This window comes from Acomys minous, assembly GCF_964271855.1.
Source record: "Acomys minous genome assembly, chromosome: 10".
NCBI classification, from domain to species: Eukaryota; Metazoa; Chordata; class Mammalia; order Rodentia; family Muridae; genus Acomys; species Acomys minous.
Genome location: NC_140491.1, coordinates 17,381,130 through 17,402,864, shown reverse-complemented (window position 1 = coordinate 17,402,864; position 21,735 = coordinate 17,381,130). Strand labels below are relative to the sequence as shown.

At 48.3% G+C, this 21,735-nt stretch overlaps 1 protein-coding gene across 1 annotated transcript in view; it reads right to left on the bottom strand.

The window, feature by feature from the left end:
* Positions 1-11,626: 11,626 nt before the first annotated feature.
* Positions 11,627-21,735, bottom strand: part of LGI2 (leucine rich repeat LGI family member 2) — a 31,442-nt gene continuing 21,333 nt past the window's right edge. Inside the window, exon 8 of the mRNA XM_084798662.1 lies at positions 11,627-16,914. Within this exon, the coding sequence (XP_084654788.1) occupies positions 16,097-16,914 (818 nt within the window). The 3' untranslated portion in view covers positions 11,627-16,096. The remainder of the gene's footprint in view (positions 16,915-21,735) is intronic.

Here is a 21,735-nt window from a genome sequence, read left to right as displayed (position 1 = left end):
GATGAATGGGTCAGGGAACGAGCTGAGGACAGGAGACACAGCTACACGAATTCCCTACAAACCTCATCCCCCGCCCCCCAGCAGGGCCAGTCTGTGTAGTGGCTCTCTAATTGTCCCCCATCTGGAATGTCCACTCTTCCAGTTACCACGGAGGTACAGCGAATGACCCTTAAAGCTTGGGAGCTTAAAATCATAATCATCTGATTTTCTTTCCATGATTCTGTGGGCCCAAAATTTTAGGAGGTGCTCGGCTGATGGTGGCCAGGTCGTGACTGGAGCTGTAAAAGCAGGAGACTGAAGTAGCCAGGCTGTGGCATCTCTTGTCTCATTGGTGATGCAGGGGTTTCTCCGGAGAGCCCACTGCTTGGACTGGCCTGGAGCTCCTTTCAGCATGGAGTCCTCAGGATAGTGGCACCACTCACATTGACACCGAGAGCTCCAGTAGCAGGTAGAGCAGAACTGAGTTGCCACATCGTCTGTGGCGGACACCCTTTAGGGATGCTCCAGGACCCTTACCTTCCTAGCTTCTGCAATGTGATTATCCCTTTAATGCTCTAAAGTCTACACTGTGTGTAAGCCCCAAGGCCTACACTGTGCGTGCTCTCTAATGTCTACACTGTGTGCAAGCATGAGGCAGTGTTACTGCTTAGTCACCACACCGTGGCTGTTTGTCGCATCCCATCCCAACCTCCCATGCCTCTAGTGAGGCAACTTTAAATGTCACAGAACCACTTCGGGAGCACTGTGTTGGCGACAAGTGAGTCACCACTCATACTTCAGTGTTGGGAAACACCCGTCTTGCCGTGACTGGACAGAAGCACCCAGCCTGTGACATCTGCAGAACTGAATTTTAATTTGTGGCCCATAATTAAAAGTGGGGCCGGCTCTCCTCATCCACATCTTAATTGCACTGCAGCTCTCCTGTTCTTCACATGCGGCTTCATGGGAAAACCATGAGAGCGCTTCTCAAGGCTGTCTGCCTGGCCCTTGGTAGAGTCCCCAAGTCACACAGCGGCAGGATGTACTGTGAAGCAGGCTGTTTCAAGCCTGCTCCCCACCCCCACTCCCTCGCCCCTATCTCCACTGCCCCCCTATACCGGTCCCATCCCACACAATGTCTTCAAGGGCAGGAATGCATTAGGTGCACATCTGAGCCTGGAGGATGCCCACTGAAGATTCTTGATCCTGTGTCCCAGGACGATGACTTGTACCAGGATCACATGGTTAGCAATAGAACTAGAGACAGTTTGCCGAGGAAGTGCTCTGAGGCTGGGAGTGGGCTCATTAGCAGGGAAAGAGCACTGGCTCCAAAAGCACAGGCCCACCAGGCTCACATCGCTTTACAGATCATTTGCATAACCCATCTCCCACTTCTGTACCTGGGTCTTTTCTGGAGCATGTTCTGTTCGTTGTATGTAGCCCAGGAGGGGAAGGGTTTTCAGTTGTTTCTTGCCCACCGGTTCTTTTATGTTAATTTGGCTGTTTCACCAGTCCTTACTCACTTTCTGCAGAAACAGATATGGCTATAAAATTCCCTTCATCACTCACCCTGGTTTCATCGGGCAGCCTGGACACTGGCAAGTGTCTTTGCCAGCCTCTTGTGAAGTGCCCCCCACGCCCCCCCACCCCCAGCACAGGTGCACCCAACCACTTCTCAGGGCTATGATTCCCTGAGGAATTCCCTGCCTGGACCTGCACTGGTCCAGAGACACAACAGAACAACCCGTTAGCTATAACACTGGCTTCTCTGCTCCCGGTAAGGCAGGGCCTCGAGGACATTTAGGCCAAGCCGAGTGAGCTAGGGCTCAGTTGTCTTCTCCAACACCCCCACCTAGTGGATCTGCTGGAACGCTTCTCCAAAGGGGATCATGATTCCCAGTTGCCCCGGGGAAGGCAAGAACAGCGTCTAGCCAAAGAAAGAGGCTGTCCATCGAGCAGCTGAAGTCTGTGAGCGGCCTTCCTGGACCTCTTTAACAAGAGTACAGACTTGACAGTGGGCCCTGTCCACTGAGATGCGTATTCTACATCCCCCTCGCTTTCATGACCACAGTGAAGCTTTTCCAAAGAGACAGAGGAGCGTGCAATCATGGGATGGTGCAGGGGAAGTGAGACCACCATGCCTTCTAATCCAGGACACGGCGGGGCAGGCAGGGGTACACAGGGAGGGAGGCAGGGGAGCTGAGAAGTCCTGGATGTCAGACATGTGCTTGTGGGGGATGGGGGGGAGGAGGCAGGGGTAGGACCAACAGGAACACAGAGCCTGAAGCACACCATCTCATGCACCCTAAGAGAAACCTCCTTCCCTCAGTCCATTTCCTGACTCACCCCCCAGCCCCCCCACCCCCACAGTCCATGAGAAAATTCCAGTGAGCTCTTTCAACGCAGCACCAGGAGAATTGGCCCCACTGTCAAATGTAGAACGTTGGGCTCAGAATGTATATATGTGTCCTTGTTAGGTGAGGTGACCCACGGGGGCTGCCCAAGATGGGGGAGGGGCCTGTCGGCGAAAAGGCTGCCGCGGGGATGTTGTTGCAAAGGAGCACTGTGGCTGCTATCCAGAAGAGTTCCTGTCTAATTACAACGGCACTGGACGCCATCGGACCCCTTCCCAAATGTGCAGCCTTGTTGCAGTGCTCGCCGTCCATCTGTTTTGTCAGGGAAACCTTTGGCCTAGATGACTGAACCAAGAGAAATGGTGGTCTTCATGTTTCACCTGAGGAAACTGAGGCACCTGGCCAAGATCACTCAGAGGTTACACAGAATCACCTTGACTGCCCTGGTCCCAAGTCGGACCCTAAACCAGGACAGGGCAAGGGACAAGCAGCATCCAGAAAGTGCCTGAGGCCCTTTCCCTACTGCACCAAGGATCCTGAAAGAGTTCTGGAAAAGCTGAAGAGGGAGAGGGTCTGGAAGACAATGAGCTAGTGGGGCTCATCAAAATGTCAGATTAGTTTGGGGTTAGTGACCTAAGTATGGTTTATTTGCTACTTAGTGCTGTGGGATCCATACAGAATTATTAACACAGGCTGGACTTGACATACTAGTAATTGCAGAAAAAACACAAGAGACTTGGGCAGGGGAACTGAAAGAGCCCAGGAGCAGCCTGGGCTCTGTAGAGAGTTCTTGGCCAGCCTGGGCTACATAGCAAAACACTGCCTCAAATAAACAAGCAAGCAAGCAAGTGGGCCAATCAGAGACAAAGTGAAGAAACTGTGTTTCTGGCACACTTGAGTGGACTCATGCCCTGATTACTGCTAAGCCTAGTCTGCCCCAGGTACTGCTTGGATTAACTTGAGAGTCAGGCAGTACCAGGTCCGAAACGCAGCTGAGCCGCTGTTTGCTATTTGACCCACTCAATCGTCAGGGCTTCATTTTCTTCACATAAAAGTCAGTAGAACAAGTGTATTTTATGTAGAGCTGAAACCAGCAAACATCTTTAACAATGGGCCAGAGAGAGTAAACACTGAAGGCTTGAAGTTCACAGAGCCTCTGCTGCGGCTGCTCCACTTTTTCACAAAGACAGGAAATAGCAGCAGACAGTACCGAGCATGCCCTATGTGCCAATAAAACTTTATTTACAAAAGCTGGCATACAGAAAGCCAGATTTGCCTAAGAGGCATAGTTTGCCACGCCCTAGATGTTGTAGAGAGCATCTGAACTGTCACCCCTAGCTAAGGCAAAAGTACTTCTCTCTTCCCCCCTCTGACAGTCTGGAGAGAACCACTTAGGCAAGGTAGCTCTGCTTGGGAACCAGGATCTCTCTCATATTCCAACAGCAGTAAGGCTGAGGCCAGAGAGAATGTGGCTGAGTGAGCTGAGCAAAGGTTGCAGAAGAAGGAGACAGCCATCTTGCAGGTTTGGTAGTCAGAGAAAGGAGCAGTGCTTAAAGGCCACCATAGGGGGTTAGCATCTACTCTGTGCCTGATGCCTTTGCACTGAGCCACCTGGACTTACCTTTTCAGAGGAGCCCTCCACACCCTGAGTGGAGAACAGACACGGGGTGGGGGGTGGGGGTGGAGCCAGGCAGGCACCTGGGACCCACAAGACAGCTAGGGCAGAGACCCAAGAAAGGCAGCAGTGATTTGGGCAGGGAGAAGCAGGCAGATCAAGAACTGATTTTTAAATTTTATTTTATTTGTCTGCTGAGAAGGTTCATGATTTTGCTTGGCTTATCAAAAAAAAAATTACAAATCACATTTAGGATGTGACCAAAACCCTCTGGAAACACTTCATCGATGAATACCATTATAAAAAACAGTGCCACATGTATAGGAACTGTCTTTCCTCTTTTAGGCACTGACAGATACTGGTTAACATAGTGTGTGGCACTTGGGGCAACACAAGTTTGCAGAAATAGGAGGGGTTAAGGCAGGAATCCTCTGCACAAATACAAGAGTTTATAGAAGTACATAGTACAGCAATTTCCCAGAGTCAGCTGTAAAGCAAATTTTGAATTCCTTTAACATGTAGACTTTTCGCTGTAGAATCCTATTCGGTTAAAAAAAAAAAAAAAAAAAGGAATGCCAAGGTGAGAGAGAGGCGTGGCACAGGCTAGTCTACTCCAGTTGAGGAGCCTGAGCCTCCTGGGACTCCTCAGGAAATGGCACGGCCGTGGGCCTTCATGACCCTCCTTCTTCTTCATGAACCTGCAGCTAGATCCCAGTGAGCATCATCACTTCTCTTTGCACAGTAAGGACAAGACACAAGCAGGAAGTGACCAGGTCCAGCTTGGGGAAAGACGCGTCATCTCTAGACTTTAGCTTCCTTCCCAGACCATCTAAAGGTTCAAAAACATCTCAGACCCATATGGACCATGAGCAGGCCTGGTCTTCCCCATGTCCTGGGACCAGAGGGAATGGGCTGGCCAGCGGGGGTAAGACAGTGAGTGCAGTGGACAGGAGAAACGACTGGCCTCAGAAAGCATCACTCGTGAATATCACTAGGCTAGGGCCACATCAGGGTGAGGCAGGTCCCTGTTCTCCATCACCCTAGGCAAATATGAACTGAGTCTCAACTTTCTTAATCATATTGAAGTCGCTCATGCAAAACCTTACGTAAAGTATGAACTCTCCACACACATACGAGCTGAACTGAGGCCAGCATCGCTCTGCCAGGATGCCCTCGTGGCTTGCTGAAGAATAAACAGCAGGGTTAAAAGTGTGGGGGTCATGGGATTTAGGTGAGAGAGGGAGAAGAGAAAAGGGGAAAAATTATATTTCAGGGTGGTGGGAAGACGGCTCAGCGGGTAGAGTACTTTACCAACCCCACCCCACCCCAGCTTACATTCCCAGCACCCAGGTAAAAAGTGGGGCATGGCGATGCTGAAGGTGCAGAGAGCTGAATCCCTGGCATTTGCTGGCCAGCCAGTCCAGCCTCGCTAGTGAGCACCACATGAATGGGCCATTGCTTGTTTTGAAATTCAAATTTTACTGAGCAATCCACATGGTATCTGGCAACTCTATTATGGGGGGTAAATTGTTCTGGTACAAAGCTGAATAAGCTCCCTAGCCGCTCTATACCTTATGGTCCTAGCCGCTCTATACCTTATGGTCCTAGTCGCTCTATACCTAATTGTCCCAGTTCTACCACCCCTTGGCTGTGTGACCTTAGCGAAGCCCTCAACCTCTCCATGCCTCTACTTCCTCATCTGTAAGATGGGCAAATGGGAATGTCCACTTCCCAGAAGCCTCCCGAGAATAAATGAGTGAAAGAAGGTCTTGTCCCACTCGGCTAGGTGCCCAGCACCCAACGTGGGCCCTCTTCTCTCCACTCCCATGGGGAGAGGCATGCTGGAAGAACAATGCTAACCCACCAGGCCCTGGCTCTGCACCCACCACTTCCTCCTGCCCCGGGCTCAGCCCACCACCACCCCTCCAACAACTTTGCTAGAATTTGCTCTCACTCACGTATCCTTCCCAACTGCCTGCTTTTCCCTTCCTCTGTGATGTTGTGTATATAAATCATTGCACAGGATTCCTAGGCTACAAGGAGCCTGGGCTAGAACCTACATACTGGAGGTTTGGGGCTGGGGGTGGGAGGGCTTCTTTTTAGTGGCAGAAGATGCAAGTGTCTGTCAGTCAACAGAGGGAGGGAAAGCCACCTCAGCAGTATGTGCCACCGTAAATGCAGATGGTGAGGCTGCAGGGAGCTGTGTTTTTAGTAAGTAGAGCAGATACTCCACTTGGCTAGAGATACAAGTCACCAGAAAATTCTCACTCCCTATGTGAGAATTGACCGGCTTCTCTCAGGACCCTGGATGCCACTGTAGTTCACTGTCATCATCCGAAAGTTGCAATGTGAAAAGCTGATAAGAGCAAATTGGTGAGAAGGGAGTGGTAGCAAGGAGACTGTCGCCCACCGGCTTGCCTCGGCCCCGTCCCCAGCCTCATCACCTGTGCTGCAGACACGTCCTCCCTTACCAAACTTTTCTCCTTCCTTAACCTGCCTCCGAGGGAAAAAAAAAAAAAAAAGATATTTTCCAACAGGGTAAAAATAGACTCCCTGGTCGCTGGGCAGAGCTTGCAAATGGAATCAGGAGACAGAGAGCCAAGCTTCCAGCTTCTCAAGGGTACCAGAGTGTTGCTTGTCCTCAGAAGGGGACATAATTGACAACTAACCTTGGTAGGATTCCCTCTCCATCATGGGAGTACTGCTGGGAGGCTCCTGGCAGCCTCCTTGGGGCCTTGTTCTCTCAACCTCCTTCACAATGAACCGAGTCACTTAGAACCAGGAAACAGGCCTTGGTGATGCTCGCCTCAGTCTGGCCTCTCAGGTCCTCCCGCAGAGCACCAGGGGGAGCACTACAAGCCTCATGGTCTGATCCTTAGATTGCTCGAAAAGGTGCTGCTCAGGCCATTTCCCCTGCTTTTCTAAGGGATGTGACACTCGGGTGACTATATGACTTGGGACAGGGTGATCTCAAACCCCAGGAGATGACAGGGACATTGTTCTAAGAGGCCCAAAGAATGCTGTAAGGTAGCCATATTTCCGTTTTCAAGTGAGTGAGTAGCACAGCAGTAGCCAGTAGGTGGACAAATATAATCAAATTGGATGCTTACAACATCCATCGAGGCGACCAGACTTGCTGGATTAAGAGAGGTCAAACAGAGCTGACATATGCCAGCCTGACTTTATTTATGGAAAACACATCTCTCAGTGGTGAGGCATGTATGTGTTGGTTCCTAAACCTTCTCAAAGAAATGCATCCATCTAACAGTGACTTCATCCTATATGACAATAAAGAGACTATATTATTTTTTGGTTTGTTACTAAACTTCCGCCAACCTCAATAGTTTCAAAACAACAGACACTCAAATCTCACATCATTTCTGTGAGCCAGGTAGGAATCATGCAGTGACTTCGTGGTACAGGAAGGTGACATTTAAGATGTCAGCCAGATCTGGGTCTTCAGAGGCTTGGCAGAGGTTGACATTGGTGGTGTGAAGTTCGTTTCTCCCATGGGCTCCTCAGCAGGCTACTGGAGCGGTTCACAGTAGCAGGCCTTCCTTAAAAGGACTGGTCAACGTAACAAAAAGACACCCAATACATTTTAAGACCTGTTCTCTTGAGAGGCAGAGGCTGGCAGATCACTGTGAGTTCAAATCCAGCATGGTCTACATAGCAAGTTCCAGGCCAGCCAGGGCTGCATCATGAAATCTGTCTCTAAAAAAAACAAACAAACAATAACAACAACAACAACACACACACACACCTATTCTTATAAATCTTTGTGTTACATTTTTACCCTCGAAGCAAGTCTCCAAGCTCACACTCCAGGGCAGAAATTCAGGTCCCAGCTCTTGACGGAAGGAGCACAGAAGAAACTGGGAAATTATTTTTAAAATCCCCACGAGTAGAATGTCAGAGGAGGGAAGCAGAGGCAGTTAACAGTTGGCTGAACTAACAACAGCAGGAATCAGACACATGAGTGTTAGCTGCTGGTGCAGCCATTTCCCCCTCTTTCATGTGCTGAGCGAAATGGATGTGGGAAAAGGGAAACAGGCCAGGGATGAACGCTGCTGAGGTATGGAGAGGTTGAAGATGATAGAAATGTGAGAGAAAAATGGGCTTGGGATGTTGAGGTTCAGAAATGGCCTGTGGAAGGTTACATAGACGCCTCCCTTTTCTATTCTGTTGGGGACATGAGGAGAAGAAATCAAAACAGCTCGTCCTATCTATATGGTTCTGTGGGCTTTTTCATTAAGAGTTGCACTCTAGTTAGTCTCTCTCCTCTTCCCAGCCTTTTTCCTCTCTCTCTCTTTTTAAATTATTTTATTTTATTTTATTAATTTATTCTTATTACATCTCAATGGTTATCCCATCCCTTGTATCCTCTCATTCCTCCCTCCCTCCCATTTTCCCCTTACTCCCCTCCCCTATGACTGTGACTGAGGGGGATTACCTCCCCCTTTACATGCTCATAGGGTATCAAGTCTCTTCTTGGTAGCCTTTCTCTCTTACCCAAACTCCCTCTCCCTCTCCCTCTCCCTCTCCCTTAAGAACAAATCTTTTGTGTTGTTTATTTGTTTTCGAGACAGGGTTTCTCTTGTAGCCCTGGCTGTTCTAGACTCACTTTATAGACCAGGCTGGCCTCAAACTCAGAGAGATCCACCTGCCTCTGCCTCCCAAGTGCTAGGATTAAAGGCATGTACAAACAAATGGAGAGATGAAATGTCCTTGCCTCTATCAGGGTTGCCGAACCTCGGAGAGCTCTTGATATCCAAAACCAACCACACACAAACCCTGGAAATGTCGATGTGTCCAGAATTCATGGCAGATTGAAAGGAAACAAATGTGGGAGCCTTGACCGGGACAAACGACCAGAGTGCCACTTTACCTGAAGCCCCTTCCGGGCTTTATTGTAGCCTTTGGCTGCACTGCCCTCTCTGAGCAAACTGAACTGTCTGGAGTGAGTATTCATCACAGTTGGGACTGGAGACAGGGCTCCGAGCTCTGTGCCACCTTGAGAGGTGGGGACAATGACAAGTCTTGAGATGTGGTGAGCTAAACTTTCTTCTCCTGCCCCGAGGGAAACCCAGCTGTCCTTTCCCTCCTGTGTGTTGGAAGCCTCCTGGACCAGACACACAGAGGTCTGCACAGGAAGGAGGTTCTGGAGCTGTCACTCGTGGATGGCGGCAGTTGCTAGGCTACTGCCAGAGGAGGCCTTCCACCCTGGGCAGCCACCTTGCCTGGTTTACTGTCTGACTCCAGGCAGGACAAGAAGTTCACACTCAAGGAGAGATTGTCTGGAACAGAATCCAGGAGGTTGGTTTGTGGGAGGTATCACCTTTGCTACCAATTCATTGGTTTTTTTTATTTTTTTAAGCCATTTGTGCCAATTAGACCTGGTGAGTAAAGGAGTGTCCTGTCTGGGAGGCAGGTACAGGCCAATTGTACAGCCAGGTGATCAGTGAAGGTGACATGTTACTTGGGGCTTCAACTCTTCCCAGACAGTTTGGCTTCAATTAGCGCTCTGAGAACTGGAGAGATGAAATGTCCTTGCCTCTATCGGGGTTGCCGAACCTCGGAGAGCTCTTGATATCCAAAACCAACCACACTGGGGTGTCAGGATCAGCCTCTGCCTTAATGAGCTTTCGGCTTGCAGGCTTGGATACTTTCACTTCTTTTCTGCACTTCACAAACATGAAACAACCGATTTAACTGCAAAATGAGAATACAAAAGACCAGACCCTTCTCCTGTGTCTACCAGCTGAAAAGGTATTTCCTATGGCCCGTGGTGACCTTTCCCCTAAGAATCGGCTCTCTAGATGTACGTATCCTATTGGTGTACTTTTAAACAGCTATTTTTGAAATATATTTTATTAATTTATTCATATTACATCTCAATTGTTATCCCATCCCTTGTATCCTCCCATTCCTCCCTCCCTCCCATTTTCCCCTTACTCCTCTCCCCTATGACTGTGTATGAGGGGGACCTACTCCCCCTGTACATGCTCATAGGGTATCAAGTCTCTTCTTGGTAGCCTGCTATCCTTCCTCTGAGTGCCACCAGGCCTCCCCATCCAGGGGAGGTGGTCAAATATGGGGTACCAGAGTTCATGTGAAAGTCAGTCCCCACTCTCCATTCAACTGTGAAGAATGTCCTGTTCATTGGCGAGATCTGGTTAGGGGTTCGAAGTTTACTGCACATATTGTCCTTGGCTGGTGCCATATAAACAATTGCTTTTGTTTTGGGTTCCTTAAATATTTTTCTCTCTATCCCACCCCAATCCCTTCCAACACCCCAACACCAGGTATGAGAGAAAGAAGGATGGTGGGGAGAAGGGGGCATAGTTTTCCTTATCTACTTCCTGAGGTTAAAGGTCGTTGGGTTCTTTGGGGCAAGTCTAATCCTTGTTTCAGGATCTCTCCAACCTCTTCTTGTCAAACTGCATCAGCAGCAACCAGAAGCAGGAGGAGGAAAGTCCCAGCAGCCTACCAGAGGCCTAGGTCTCTCTTTGGGTCTGGCTTTTATCCCCATTGACAAAGACCACGCCCCTGCATAAGGTAGTTCACAGCTGCCAAACATCATGCGCCCTCTCAGGAGGCAGTGATTAGCTGTGGACAAACTGGAGCAGGCCCCATATCCCACACCTGGGATTAAAACAAAAACATGTTTACATGCAAACCAAAATTTTCACAACAATATCCTGTTGCCCTGCGTGTAAGTGACTGCCTACTCTGATGAGCTGGGCATCCAATCTAAAGAGGAAATATTTTAGGGTGCCTTCTCAGTCCCCATAAACTGTGTCCTCATAGAGCCCTGCAAGGGTGAGTGGAGAATTTGTGGCCTGCCTCAAAGCAATAGAACCCGGCCAAAGTGATGGATTTTCTCTTCTGGGGTCCACATGACCAGAAGAAGCCAACAGCTATGGGGTTGAAGGGCCGATGGAGGAAGGCAAGGACCTGGCTGTGGGCTCTAGGTGCCGAAAGAGGCCCCCAACCAATGACCAGCAAGGAGATGGGGACTCCCCCATCACAGTCACAAAAAAATAAATTCTACAAACAGTGTGAGCAAGCTGTCCCCGAGGAGATTCCATGGGGGACCGTGAGCAGGGCCACTAGCTATGCCATGCCTAGGCTCCTGGCCCTGAAAATGGGCCATGACTGTAGCAATAGAAAGTCGGTACTGTGCCATACCTGGGTAGTCATCAGCTATCTAATTAGGACCCCTAATGATTTTTTTGTTGTTGTTGCTCAACTAGCTACATAGCCCACTATGATGGATAAATTGTTCGACACCTGACCACTTTTCATAAAGCCCATAGCACATCAGAGTGCTCTACACACAGTAGGTATTGCCTCAGTTATATGAATTAGGATGTTGGCCCTTCCTCTATGCAGATAAACCAATGGACCTTAGGTGAAAGTACCTGTGACAAGCATGTGCTATAGACCTACTATGTGCTGGTTAGATCCTAGGCACATCAAGGACCAAGGAGTTCAGCAAGATTTGGATATCCTTCTTCCTAAGGGCCCCTGTGGCAACCATCTTCCATTTAAACAGAAAGGCATTTAAAGAGATATTTCCATCCCCCCCAACGGCCTCAGCTCTCTGCAGCACCCTTCAGCTCTGTGACTTGAGTGAGCACGACCCTTTTTAAGCAGACCAGAGATCAAAGCTGTGTTAGGCATTTGCTACTTTTTATTCACAGGGTTACAGAACATATAGAATTAAGAGGCATATCATGTGTTGAATCCATTTTTCAAAAAAAAAAAAAGCTAAGTATATCTACAGCTTGAAAACACATCCATCATTATCCACCCATGGTAAAACTTGCTTCCATATACATATAAAGTATTATTTCACCTAGGTTGTACATTTAAAAGACATAAAAACAGTACCAAATGGCATATTGGCCTATTTTATCACAGTTCACATACATTCCTGATAGTCAAGGGGTCAGATAGGAAATGCATAGTTCCCCACTAGAAAGAGGTGGCTTCTGGCGCAAGCGATGAGACAGGGTGAGGGGCAGAGTGCCTCAGCTGAGAGCCCAGTGGCCCGATGATGTCATTATTTGAATCAGCATCGCAGTGGATGCTGTTCAATTATTGGCATGCTGTTGATTTGCCTGGTCATTCTACCTTCTGCTAAGGCAACGGAAATTATGATTACTCTTTTCTTTCAAGCTTATTCCTAACGCTCCCCCAAAAGTGTTCACTCCATAGCCACCGCCCTGCATTTCTCCCCATTTTCCCATGGTGCCCCAGATCTGAGCCCCCTTGTTCACTGCACCTGCTGCTGGATTGCTGATCCTGCTCCAGCACTGTCGAACAAAAACCCTGGGCACCGCCGAATGAAATAACTTTCTTCCAAACTTCACACAAAGACTGCTTCTCTCTGCAGAAAAATCGGGAAGCTGGCTAGCGATTTCCTTTAGGTGGCATGCAGGAGGGAGCTGGCTTGCATGGAGCTCCCCGAGCCAGAGAAATTTTCATCCTGAACACTCTTGCCAGCTCAAACTTCCAGCATCTCACATTGATTTCTTCCCTAAAAACATGCAGCCTTGTTCCATGGGAAGAAGAGCACGCTTGCTTGCTGCGAGCTCCCTGAAGGCTGAACAAGGCCCCGGAGTAATTTATCATTGCGCCTGCACTTGGGCTTTTAATTTCTCTCTCCCACAACTTATCTTATCTGGTGGACACTGTGACAATAACCAGATGTGTCCAGCCTCGGCATTTCTCCCATGGCTATGTGGGAGGAGATACAGCCATGCCTGTTAGAAACCCCCTCTAGGCAACTGAAGCTATTTAATACTTCTGGAAGGCTTTCTCAAGCCCAGCTAGGCATGTCACACAGTTCTGGGCTGTTTGCTAAATGTTCAATGGCACGGATGATTGAATGGCATCTACTAGGCGTGACTTTCCTCCTGGCTCTTCCTTCTGCCTGTACTTTTACTTAATCTACAAGAACTGCTGTCTTCACTGTCATGGTAACAGAGTCTCTCTTTGGGTTGGTAGAGCATTAGAGAGAGAGAACGCAACACCTGCTGTCCAAGGGACAGTTCTAGCTTTGCTGCTTAAAGCTGGATAAACGCAGGCAGGCCATCCACTTCGGTGTCTATTTCTCTCTCTCTCTCTGAAGTTAAAGTAACACCTGCCCTCCGTAACCCCGGAGAGCTACACACGACACATGAGAGGAACACAGATGCACAGGTGGGAATAAAAGGAAGCTTCCGGCATGTGAGCTGATCTTATCCACGGCCCTAGAACAAAGTGCTTGTCAGCCCCAGGGTTTATTTTTAGTCTTTATAGCACTCTACTGAGGGTCCTACAGGGTCTGAGGACTAACCCTTTGCTTTCAGGTTATGGCCTTAAAGCCACAAGGCTGATTGCAGGGATCAGCTTAGGAGCGCAGCTGCAGAGATGGACAAAGGACAAGCTGAGATGACAGTGGATGGGTGTTGGGAAGGAAAAAAAGAAAGAAAGAAAGAGGGAGGGGGGAAGAGAGGGAGGGAGGGAGGGAGGGAGGGAGGGAGGGAGGGAGGGAGGGAGGGAGGGAGGGAGGGGAGATAATAAGGGTAGGAGCAGTCCCTCTCAGCTGGACAATCCAATGCATTTCTCTGCCTTGGGCTTGTGTCAGGGTTGTGTGGGTGGGTTTTGCTATTTTACATTATTACTGGGAGAAAGCATTTTTGCAGAAATGGCTTAAAACTTCAGGGATTCCAGGGAGAGAGCAGTAAGATTAATGAAGCAAAGCTCCCCCACCTTATGCCAAGAACATCTCTACTCCCTCACTAAGTTGGCCAGAACAAATCTCTCCTTCCACCGCACAGAACTCAGAAGACTGCAGTCTTGTGTAAACTTGTTTTAAAAGAAAACGAGAGCTTGACAGCTGCCGAGAGGGATGCCAGTCCTCTCAAACCCCAGCCCCACCACTTACTGGGAGTCATCGGTTTTGCTGCTCAAATGCTTCATCTGGGTGTGACACCCCTCACCCCAACCCCGTCATCCCAAGGTCAGACCCTGTTTATCTTGGCTTTCCTAAGTATAAGCAATGGCCATGGCAAGTCCCTGACTTCAGCCTGGGAGGGATCAGGTGGTGCGGGCACTCTGAGAGATGCTCCAGAGTTCCTCTACAAGGAGTGCTGTTTCTACCTGACATCAGTACTATGGGGGTGGGGGGGGGGCACGAATGGGGGAAACCATAGCAGAACACCACATTTTCAGCCTCCAACGAGGAGAGCTGGGAACTCGTGGTCCATTCAAACAAACCAAGAGCACAAAGGAGTGCAAAGAAAGAGTAATTTATGCTTAGAAAATTAAAACAGACCACTCTTTCTATTTGCTTGGCATTTAGCACCGAAGTCCCAAGCAACTATGCTACGGAGCATGAGTGACAGAGTTCATTAAAGTCCTCGGTCCCCTGGGCTGGAAGCATCAGCCAGCAGTACTGACCATTCCTTGCTGGGTACAGTCAGGAGACAACAGACCCGAATTCACATTTGTGACATACCGGCCACCTATATACAGTGTGGCAAGGACCGTTAAAACGCCACCCCGCACTGTAGTGGGATGGGGTTACACTGAAAAGTGCCCCCTCAAAGCAGCTGCTTCGTAGTCTCAACAAGAACCAGCTACTTAGAATATCCACTCTGGAATCACCTGCAAAACCAGACCCCAAGTGCTTCCCTGACATCCCCGCCAGAGGCCTAGTTTGCAATCAGCTACCTGGTCCCACCCACAGACCTGGTCCATGAGATTAAGGACATCTGGATTCAACCGGTCTCTCCTGATGCTCTACCGGATGCCCCATCACTAGCATGTGGTCATGCTTCCTTTGCCTAGTGTGCTGAAAGAGGGATTGTGACCCTGTCAACAGCATCCAAGCTGTGATTTTGGCTTTTGGATGGGCAGAAACTTCAGCAGGGCTGCACGAGCCAGCCACTATAATACCCACAACTCAACAAAAGACTGTTCCAGGAGGAAGGGAGGTAAGTGGGCAGGTAGGCAGGGTTGCTATTCGATCAATTACTTGAAATTTTAACTTGTCCAGAAGGCAAAGACATGCATAAATCAAAGGATCCCCCTCTGGGTCTCAAAGCACGTTGGAGATCTGAGTGAAGTCCCCTCTGACTCCGTAAAAATCTCACTTCAAAAACCCTACCCAAGGCTCGGGAGATGGAGACACCTGTTCCATCCCTCTAAGGGACAGATGAAAAGCACCATTCAGCCTTTTTGGCCTGCCTGCCAGTTACCCACCAACTACAAGGATGGGTTCAGAGATGCGACTGAGCAACAGAGCACATCAAACACGCATGATTACTCTAGCCACCTCGAGGGTCACCTTTGAACCAAGGAAAAAAAGACCAGGGGGAAACCCCTTTATCTTGCTTCTGGGCCCACAGCCCATGCTGGCCTAGACATGTGTCACCAGAATATTCTCTCTGTGGCAGAGGAAGCAATGTCAAACATTAAGCCATGAGCACACTCATGAGGGAGATCAATCCAAACAAGGGCAGAGCCAAGGTTCCAAGGAAGATTCTGGAAGACTCAGCCATGACTTTCAGGAAACAAGGATGGCTCAAAATGGCACTGTAGAGTGTTCTAAGATTTTTTTTTTTCAAACGGACAATCAGCAAATCTTTTCAGCTCACTTTGGCTTGAAGAGTTGTTAGCTGAAAGACCGCTAAGATGGGATGAGAAAAGTTGGGGAGGGGTGGGTGGGGTGGGGTGGGGTGGGGTCTTTCCGTCTTTGTTTCCTAATTTCACTGAAAGAGTTGGCCTGTCTTGCTCTGCCTTATCCTTTCTTACTGAAAATAAAGCAGAAGCTCACTGCTTTCTAGGTGGTAAAGATGCTGTACTCTTTCTCAGAAATCGCAGGCTTTAAGATGTCATTTTTAAACAGCAGCAGGGCCTGTCATGCAATCAGCCAAAATAAAAAAAAATGCAATCCCTGGTTAAAACATGAATCCTAAAAGTTTGAAAATGTCTATTTCCCAGTGCATTATGAATTTTAATTTCAGAGCTCTGAGCCTGGCTTATTTTATGATTTTATTTTATTTCCTCTTGGTCCTTTCTCACTCTCTTGTGAGAGCTAATACTACACATCTTTGAAATCCACCACCCCCCTACCCGCCCACAAATCACACTTTCACAAACTTAAATCAACAATGATATGTTCAAAAATCTTTGTCTTCCCTTTGAAACTGGATGCAAAAAAGAAATCTCTCCTGTCGGTGGAGACGGCTGTGAAGGACCGGGGAGCCTGCACATAGATTTCTTTAAACTTTTTAAACTGCTGCCTCTCTCTATCCCACTGGTATATCTGTGAGAATGTGTAGTCGCTCCCAAGGGCCAGGTAGTGGTTATCTTTGAAGGAGAAGGGCTGCAAGGTCATAGCCCCCCGAGACGGGAGAGCCTGGACCTCCACAAACTGCTTACTGTTCCACCGCATGACCCGAGAGTCCCCGATGAACCGGGTGAGCGAAAGGTAGAGGGCGTTCTGCATCCGGAAGCTCTTGACAGCCAGCACATCCTCCATGTTGGGGATGTCACCGTGGGGGACAAACTTCTTCGAGCTTTTATTCCACTGCAGGATGATGGGGACCTGGGAGCGGCTAGACAGGATGAGGTGTGACTTCCCGTCAATGTCAACAAACTCTGCATCTGTGTCCCTGAACCACTCGTGCAGAGACTGGTACGAGTAGAACCCTTTGCTGTTCCACTTGTAAACCGTGGACAGCCCCGCTTTGGAGCTGTCAGCAATGATGAAGAATGTCTCATCGTCAATCTCAAACAGCTCAATGTCATTAGGCTTGGAAATTCTAGACACTTCTATGTCTTGGAATTTGACAAACTTGGTCCAGCTCTCGTCATATTTGTAAATGTGAGAGCCGCCGAAGAGCTGGGCCACCACCACAAAGACCTGGTCATCGATGAGGATGGCCTTGCAGCCCACGATGGACTGGCCTGTGGCCAAGAAAAAGAGAAGGCGTTAGTGTGGCTACAGTGAATGCTACCCTTCCCTCCAGACCCTGGGCTAGGTCGAGTTGGCCCAAAGGCACTTTGGTACCGAGGAAGACAGCATGGTGGTTTCTTGCAAACTTAAACCTAGACTAGCCAGATGACAATTCTACTTCTTGATACAAACCCAAGAGAACTCAAAGCAGGGCCTGGATGAGATGCCTGGATACCAACTAGAGAGACCAAATGTTTCTATAGTCCCCAAAGTCAGACATAGAAACCTGACCTTGTTAGGTTTAAAACAAATATTAGGGTTGAAACAGAGAGGTTGGTGTCTGAGGTAGGGCTTCCATAGTTGTTATAAAGACACCATGACCATAAGCAGCTTGTGGAGGAAAGGCTTTGTTCCATCTCAAGGTCCATCATTGAGGGAAGTCAGGACAGACACTCAAACAGAACTGGACACTGAAGGCAGGAATTGGAGCAGAAACCATGGAGGAGGGCAGCTGATTGGCTTGTGGTTTGCCCAACCTGCTTTCTTATACCATCCAGGACCACCTACCCAGAGGTGGCACCACTCACAGTGAGTTCCATTGACACTCCCATATCAATCATCAATCGAGAAAATACTATACAGATATACAGCTATGCCTTCAGGACAAACTTAGGGATGCATTCTCTCAATCAAGATTCCTTCTTCCCAGATATGTTTAGGTTTGTGTCTAGTTGACAAAAACCATTCTGGACAGTCACTAGGAACATTGAGGATGATACAGAAGAGGGCTTGCAGGTGGTGTCTGAGACAGCCAAGCAGTCTCTGTAAGAGAAAAGCCAGGGCTCTAGGGAAACCAAAAAAGCCAGGGTTGGCCAGATGCCACAGATCCCTCTTTGGGGAGTGTACTGGCTGGTTCTATGTCAACTTGGCACAAGCTAGAGCCATCAGGGAGAAGGAAACATATAAGAAAATGCCTCCATAAGAGAACGCTGTGGGCAAGCCTGTAGGGCATTCTCGTCATTAACGATGGATGGGGAAGAGTCCAGTGCATTACGGGTGGTGCCATCCTTGGGCTGATGGTCCTGGGTCTATAAGAAAGCAGGCTGAACAAGCCAGTAAGCAACACTCTCCTATAGCCTCTGCATCAGTTCCTGCCTCCAGGCTCCTGCCCTGCTTCAGTTACTGTCCCTGACTTCCTCTGATGATGACCTATGATGTGGGTCCCTGACTTCCCCTGATGATGACCTATGATGGGGGTCCCTGACTTCCCCTGATGATGACCTATGATGGGGGTCCCTGACTTCCTCTGATGATGACCTACGATGTGGGAAGCATAAGCTGAATAAGCCTTTTTCTCCCCAAGTCCCTTTGATCACGGTGTTTTGTTACAGCAATAGAAACCGTGACTTAAGGGAACTAACTGCACCATTGCCCTTTCTCCTAGCGGACCTGTCAACTGTATTGGTAGTTACACATTTATTCATATTCTTGCACCTGACACATTTAATAATAACAGACAGAATTGTGGATTAAAATTATTCCAAAAAAAATTTTCTCAGCTATTCTGGAAAAGGGACCACCCCGAAGTCACGCCAGGGGTGGATAACTGGGGGAGTGGTAGGTCAGCTATTGGAAGTCCAGGCGTAGAGGTGGCTGGTTACACTGCTGCTTGCCTGGGTCTGCCCTCCATTCTACAGGGAATATTTCACTTTTCATTTACCCTCCTGTTAAAACTAAACAAGACTGCTCGTTCTAGCAGTGCCCCCACTGGGAGATCTTCTCCCCCCAAGAGCACAGGAATCAAGATGCATGCCGTGGCTGGGGCAGGAGGGAATTCAGGAGTAGGGGTTTTTCCATCTATAACAACCCAGAGGCAATAGTGCCAGGAGGCAGAAGTTCAGGCAACTAGGTCACTAGGTAATCCTCGAGGTTAGAATTACCCTTACAAAGGAGCCCCTAGGGATCCCCCTCCACCTTGTCGCCATAAGGAGACTGGGGTCAGGTAGGGATGGGGTCAGGTGCAATTAGACCAAGGGACCAGGGAAATGGCTCTGGGTATAAGTACAAGGACCTGAGGTCAAACCCCCCAGGTCTTAGAGTCCCTGGGCTCCTATAGCAAGATGAGAGCTGGAGACAGGAGAAGCTCTCCAGCTAGCCAGCCTGGTGGAGACAAACAAGAGGGAAATCTGCGCAAACAAAGTGGAAGGTGAGGACTGACACCCAAAGTTGTCTTCTGACCCCTACACATGCAACGCAGCACACATGTGCCTGCACTCACACACATATACCACACACATGTACACACACACACACACACACACACACACACACACACACATACATACACACACACACAGCCATGAAGTGTGATCTTGCACCAGACATTAAATCTGCTGGTATCTTGATCTTGGATGTCTCAGACTCCAGAACTTGAGAAAGAAACGTCTATTGCTTATACGCCTTTCTGTAATAAGCAGCCCTAAATATACCAAGACAATCATGCTGAAAGCATCATTGTGCGCAACAGCTGAGAGGTGGATGCCATCCACACTTCCACAGATAGATGAGAGGATAAACCAACTGTGGTCCATGAACACCAGGAAGGGTATTCAGCCTCCAAAGGCAAGGAAAGCCTGATGCATAGCGCAACATGGACTGGCCTCGTGGACATTCTACTAAGTGAATGAAGCCAGCCATGAAATGACAAAGCTGCCAGCTCACCTGCAGAAGTCACAGGCATAAAGACTGGACATAAAGAGCTTGGGGGGGTGGGAGTGGGGTGGGCTACTGTTTAGAGGCTACGTGGTACTTAAGAGGGGGTCAGGATGGTGAGTTTTGTACTGTGTGTCTCCATGGTGGGGTCCTCAGGGCCTCTGGAAACCTAAAAGAGTGTGCAAGATTGCTTAAAGCAGAATGCTTAGCGCATGATGCTGGCACACAGGGGTGTCGTCATGGGATAAGTGAAGTGACTGTCCTGACAATCCCGAGACATCCCCTACCCACTTAATGCCTGCCCACAGTTCAGAAGTGTCTGTGAGATTGACAGCAGCCTGAGGCCCAGTCAAGCTCTGGGTCACAGTTGGCATTCTCTCCACACTGGACTCCCATCCCCCACACTGGACTCCCATCCCCCACGCTGGACTCCCATCCCCCACACTGGACTCCCATCCCCCACGGAGGAGGGCCACCTAGCAAGCCGGAAGACCACTCATAATCTCAAAGAGTGACTGCCCCTCCCTCGAGACCGTTACAAGTTTTGTCTCTCTTTCAATTTTCTTGGTAACTTGACCAAAGTGAATTTGGTCTGTAAATTACAAGGATAATGACCCAGTTTCTGTCCTGGAGATTACCTTTCGGGCTAATCAGTGGCTTTCCGATAGGTCTTTATTTTTCTCTTTCATTGTTCTGAACTTCCTGGAACCCGATCCCTTGCTCTTGCTTACAACAAACTCTGGCATTGTTTTTCTGAGTGCCCCAAGTGTTGCTCGCCAAAGCAAGATTTGAAAATAAATAACAGATGAAACTTAGAAAGTGGGTTCTGGTCTCACCCATCCCAGACACCGCTGGAGATAAGTGCAGTTCCTACCATGACGGTCACTCTTACAATGAAACACGGAAGGGCGAAGCATTTTATATAAGGTCATATACAGCCGGTATGCGGTAGTGCCTGGATTTTAAATCTAGATCACCTACACTCCATATATATTCCATCAACCAAAATACCAAATACACATACAAAAAATAATTAAAATCTACTTATGCTGAAACCAAAAAACATTTTTGATATATTTCTTTCATCTTTAATCTATGTATCCATATCTTTATATAGCTATATCAAATATGGGGCTTAGGTTATATACATGCTTTTAAAAATCTACTTTTATATGTACATACATGAGTATCTCTGTGTGCCCATGTGTACATGTACATGTACATTCAGAGACCAGATGAGGAGCCTGGGTATCATTTCGCATTAAAGCCCTAGGTATCCTGTCTCTGCCTCCTCAGTGCTGGCATCACAAGCACGAGGCACCACAGCTGCCTTTTCCTCCTCCTTTGTTTTTGTTGTTGTTCTTTGTAGTTGGTTTTGTTTGTTTTGTTTATTTGTTTGGGGTTTTGTTGTTGTTGTTTTGTTTTGAGAGAGCTCTGGCTGTCCTAGAACTCACTCTATAGACTAGGCTGGCCTTGAACTCACAGAGATCCACCCACTTCTACCTCCTGAGTGCTGGGCCATCTTTTTTTTTTTCTAATGTGGGTTCAGGGTCTCAAACTCAGGTCCTCATCCTGGCCAGTATCACTTTCTTGAGCAAGCTGTCTCCCAGCCTTAGCACCTACTTTTTTCACTGAACCTCTATGCTGTCAGCCATCTTCTATAATAGATTTTTTTATTACTATATATCGATGCTGGAGAGATGTCTCAGAGTTTAAGAGCATTTGATGTTTTCCCAGAGGGCTCATGTTTGATTCCAAGCAGCACCCACATTGCAGCCATCTGTAACTCCGGTTCCTGGGATCCTATGCCATCTTCTGGGCTCTGTGGTCACCCGGAATGCAAGTGGTGCACATACATGCAGGGAGGCAAAATACCCATGAAAATAAATGTTTGATAAAACTAAAAAAGGAAAAACCACAAGAGTATGCAATATCATTCTGCATGACTGCACTGTCTTATTTAACTAATCCTGTACTGTTGGACAAAACAGTTCTTTCTAGATTTTTGTTATTGATAAATGACATGTCTCCTTTCACATATCGTTAAATAAACGTGCTTTGAAACCATTTGGCAGTGTTCTCAACTGTGAGAATCTGCTAGGATAAATGCTGTGTATCTT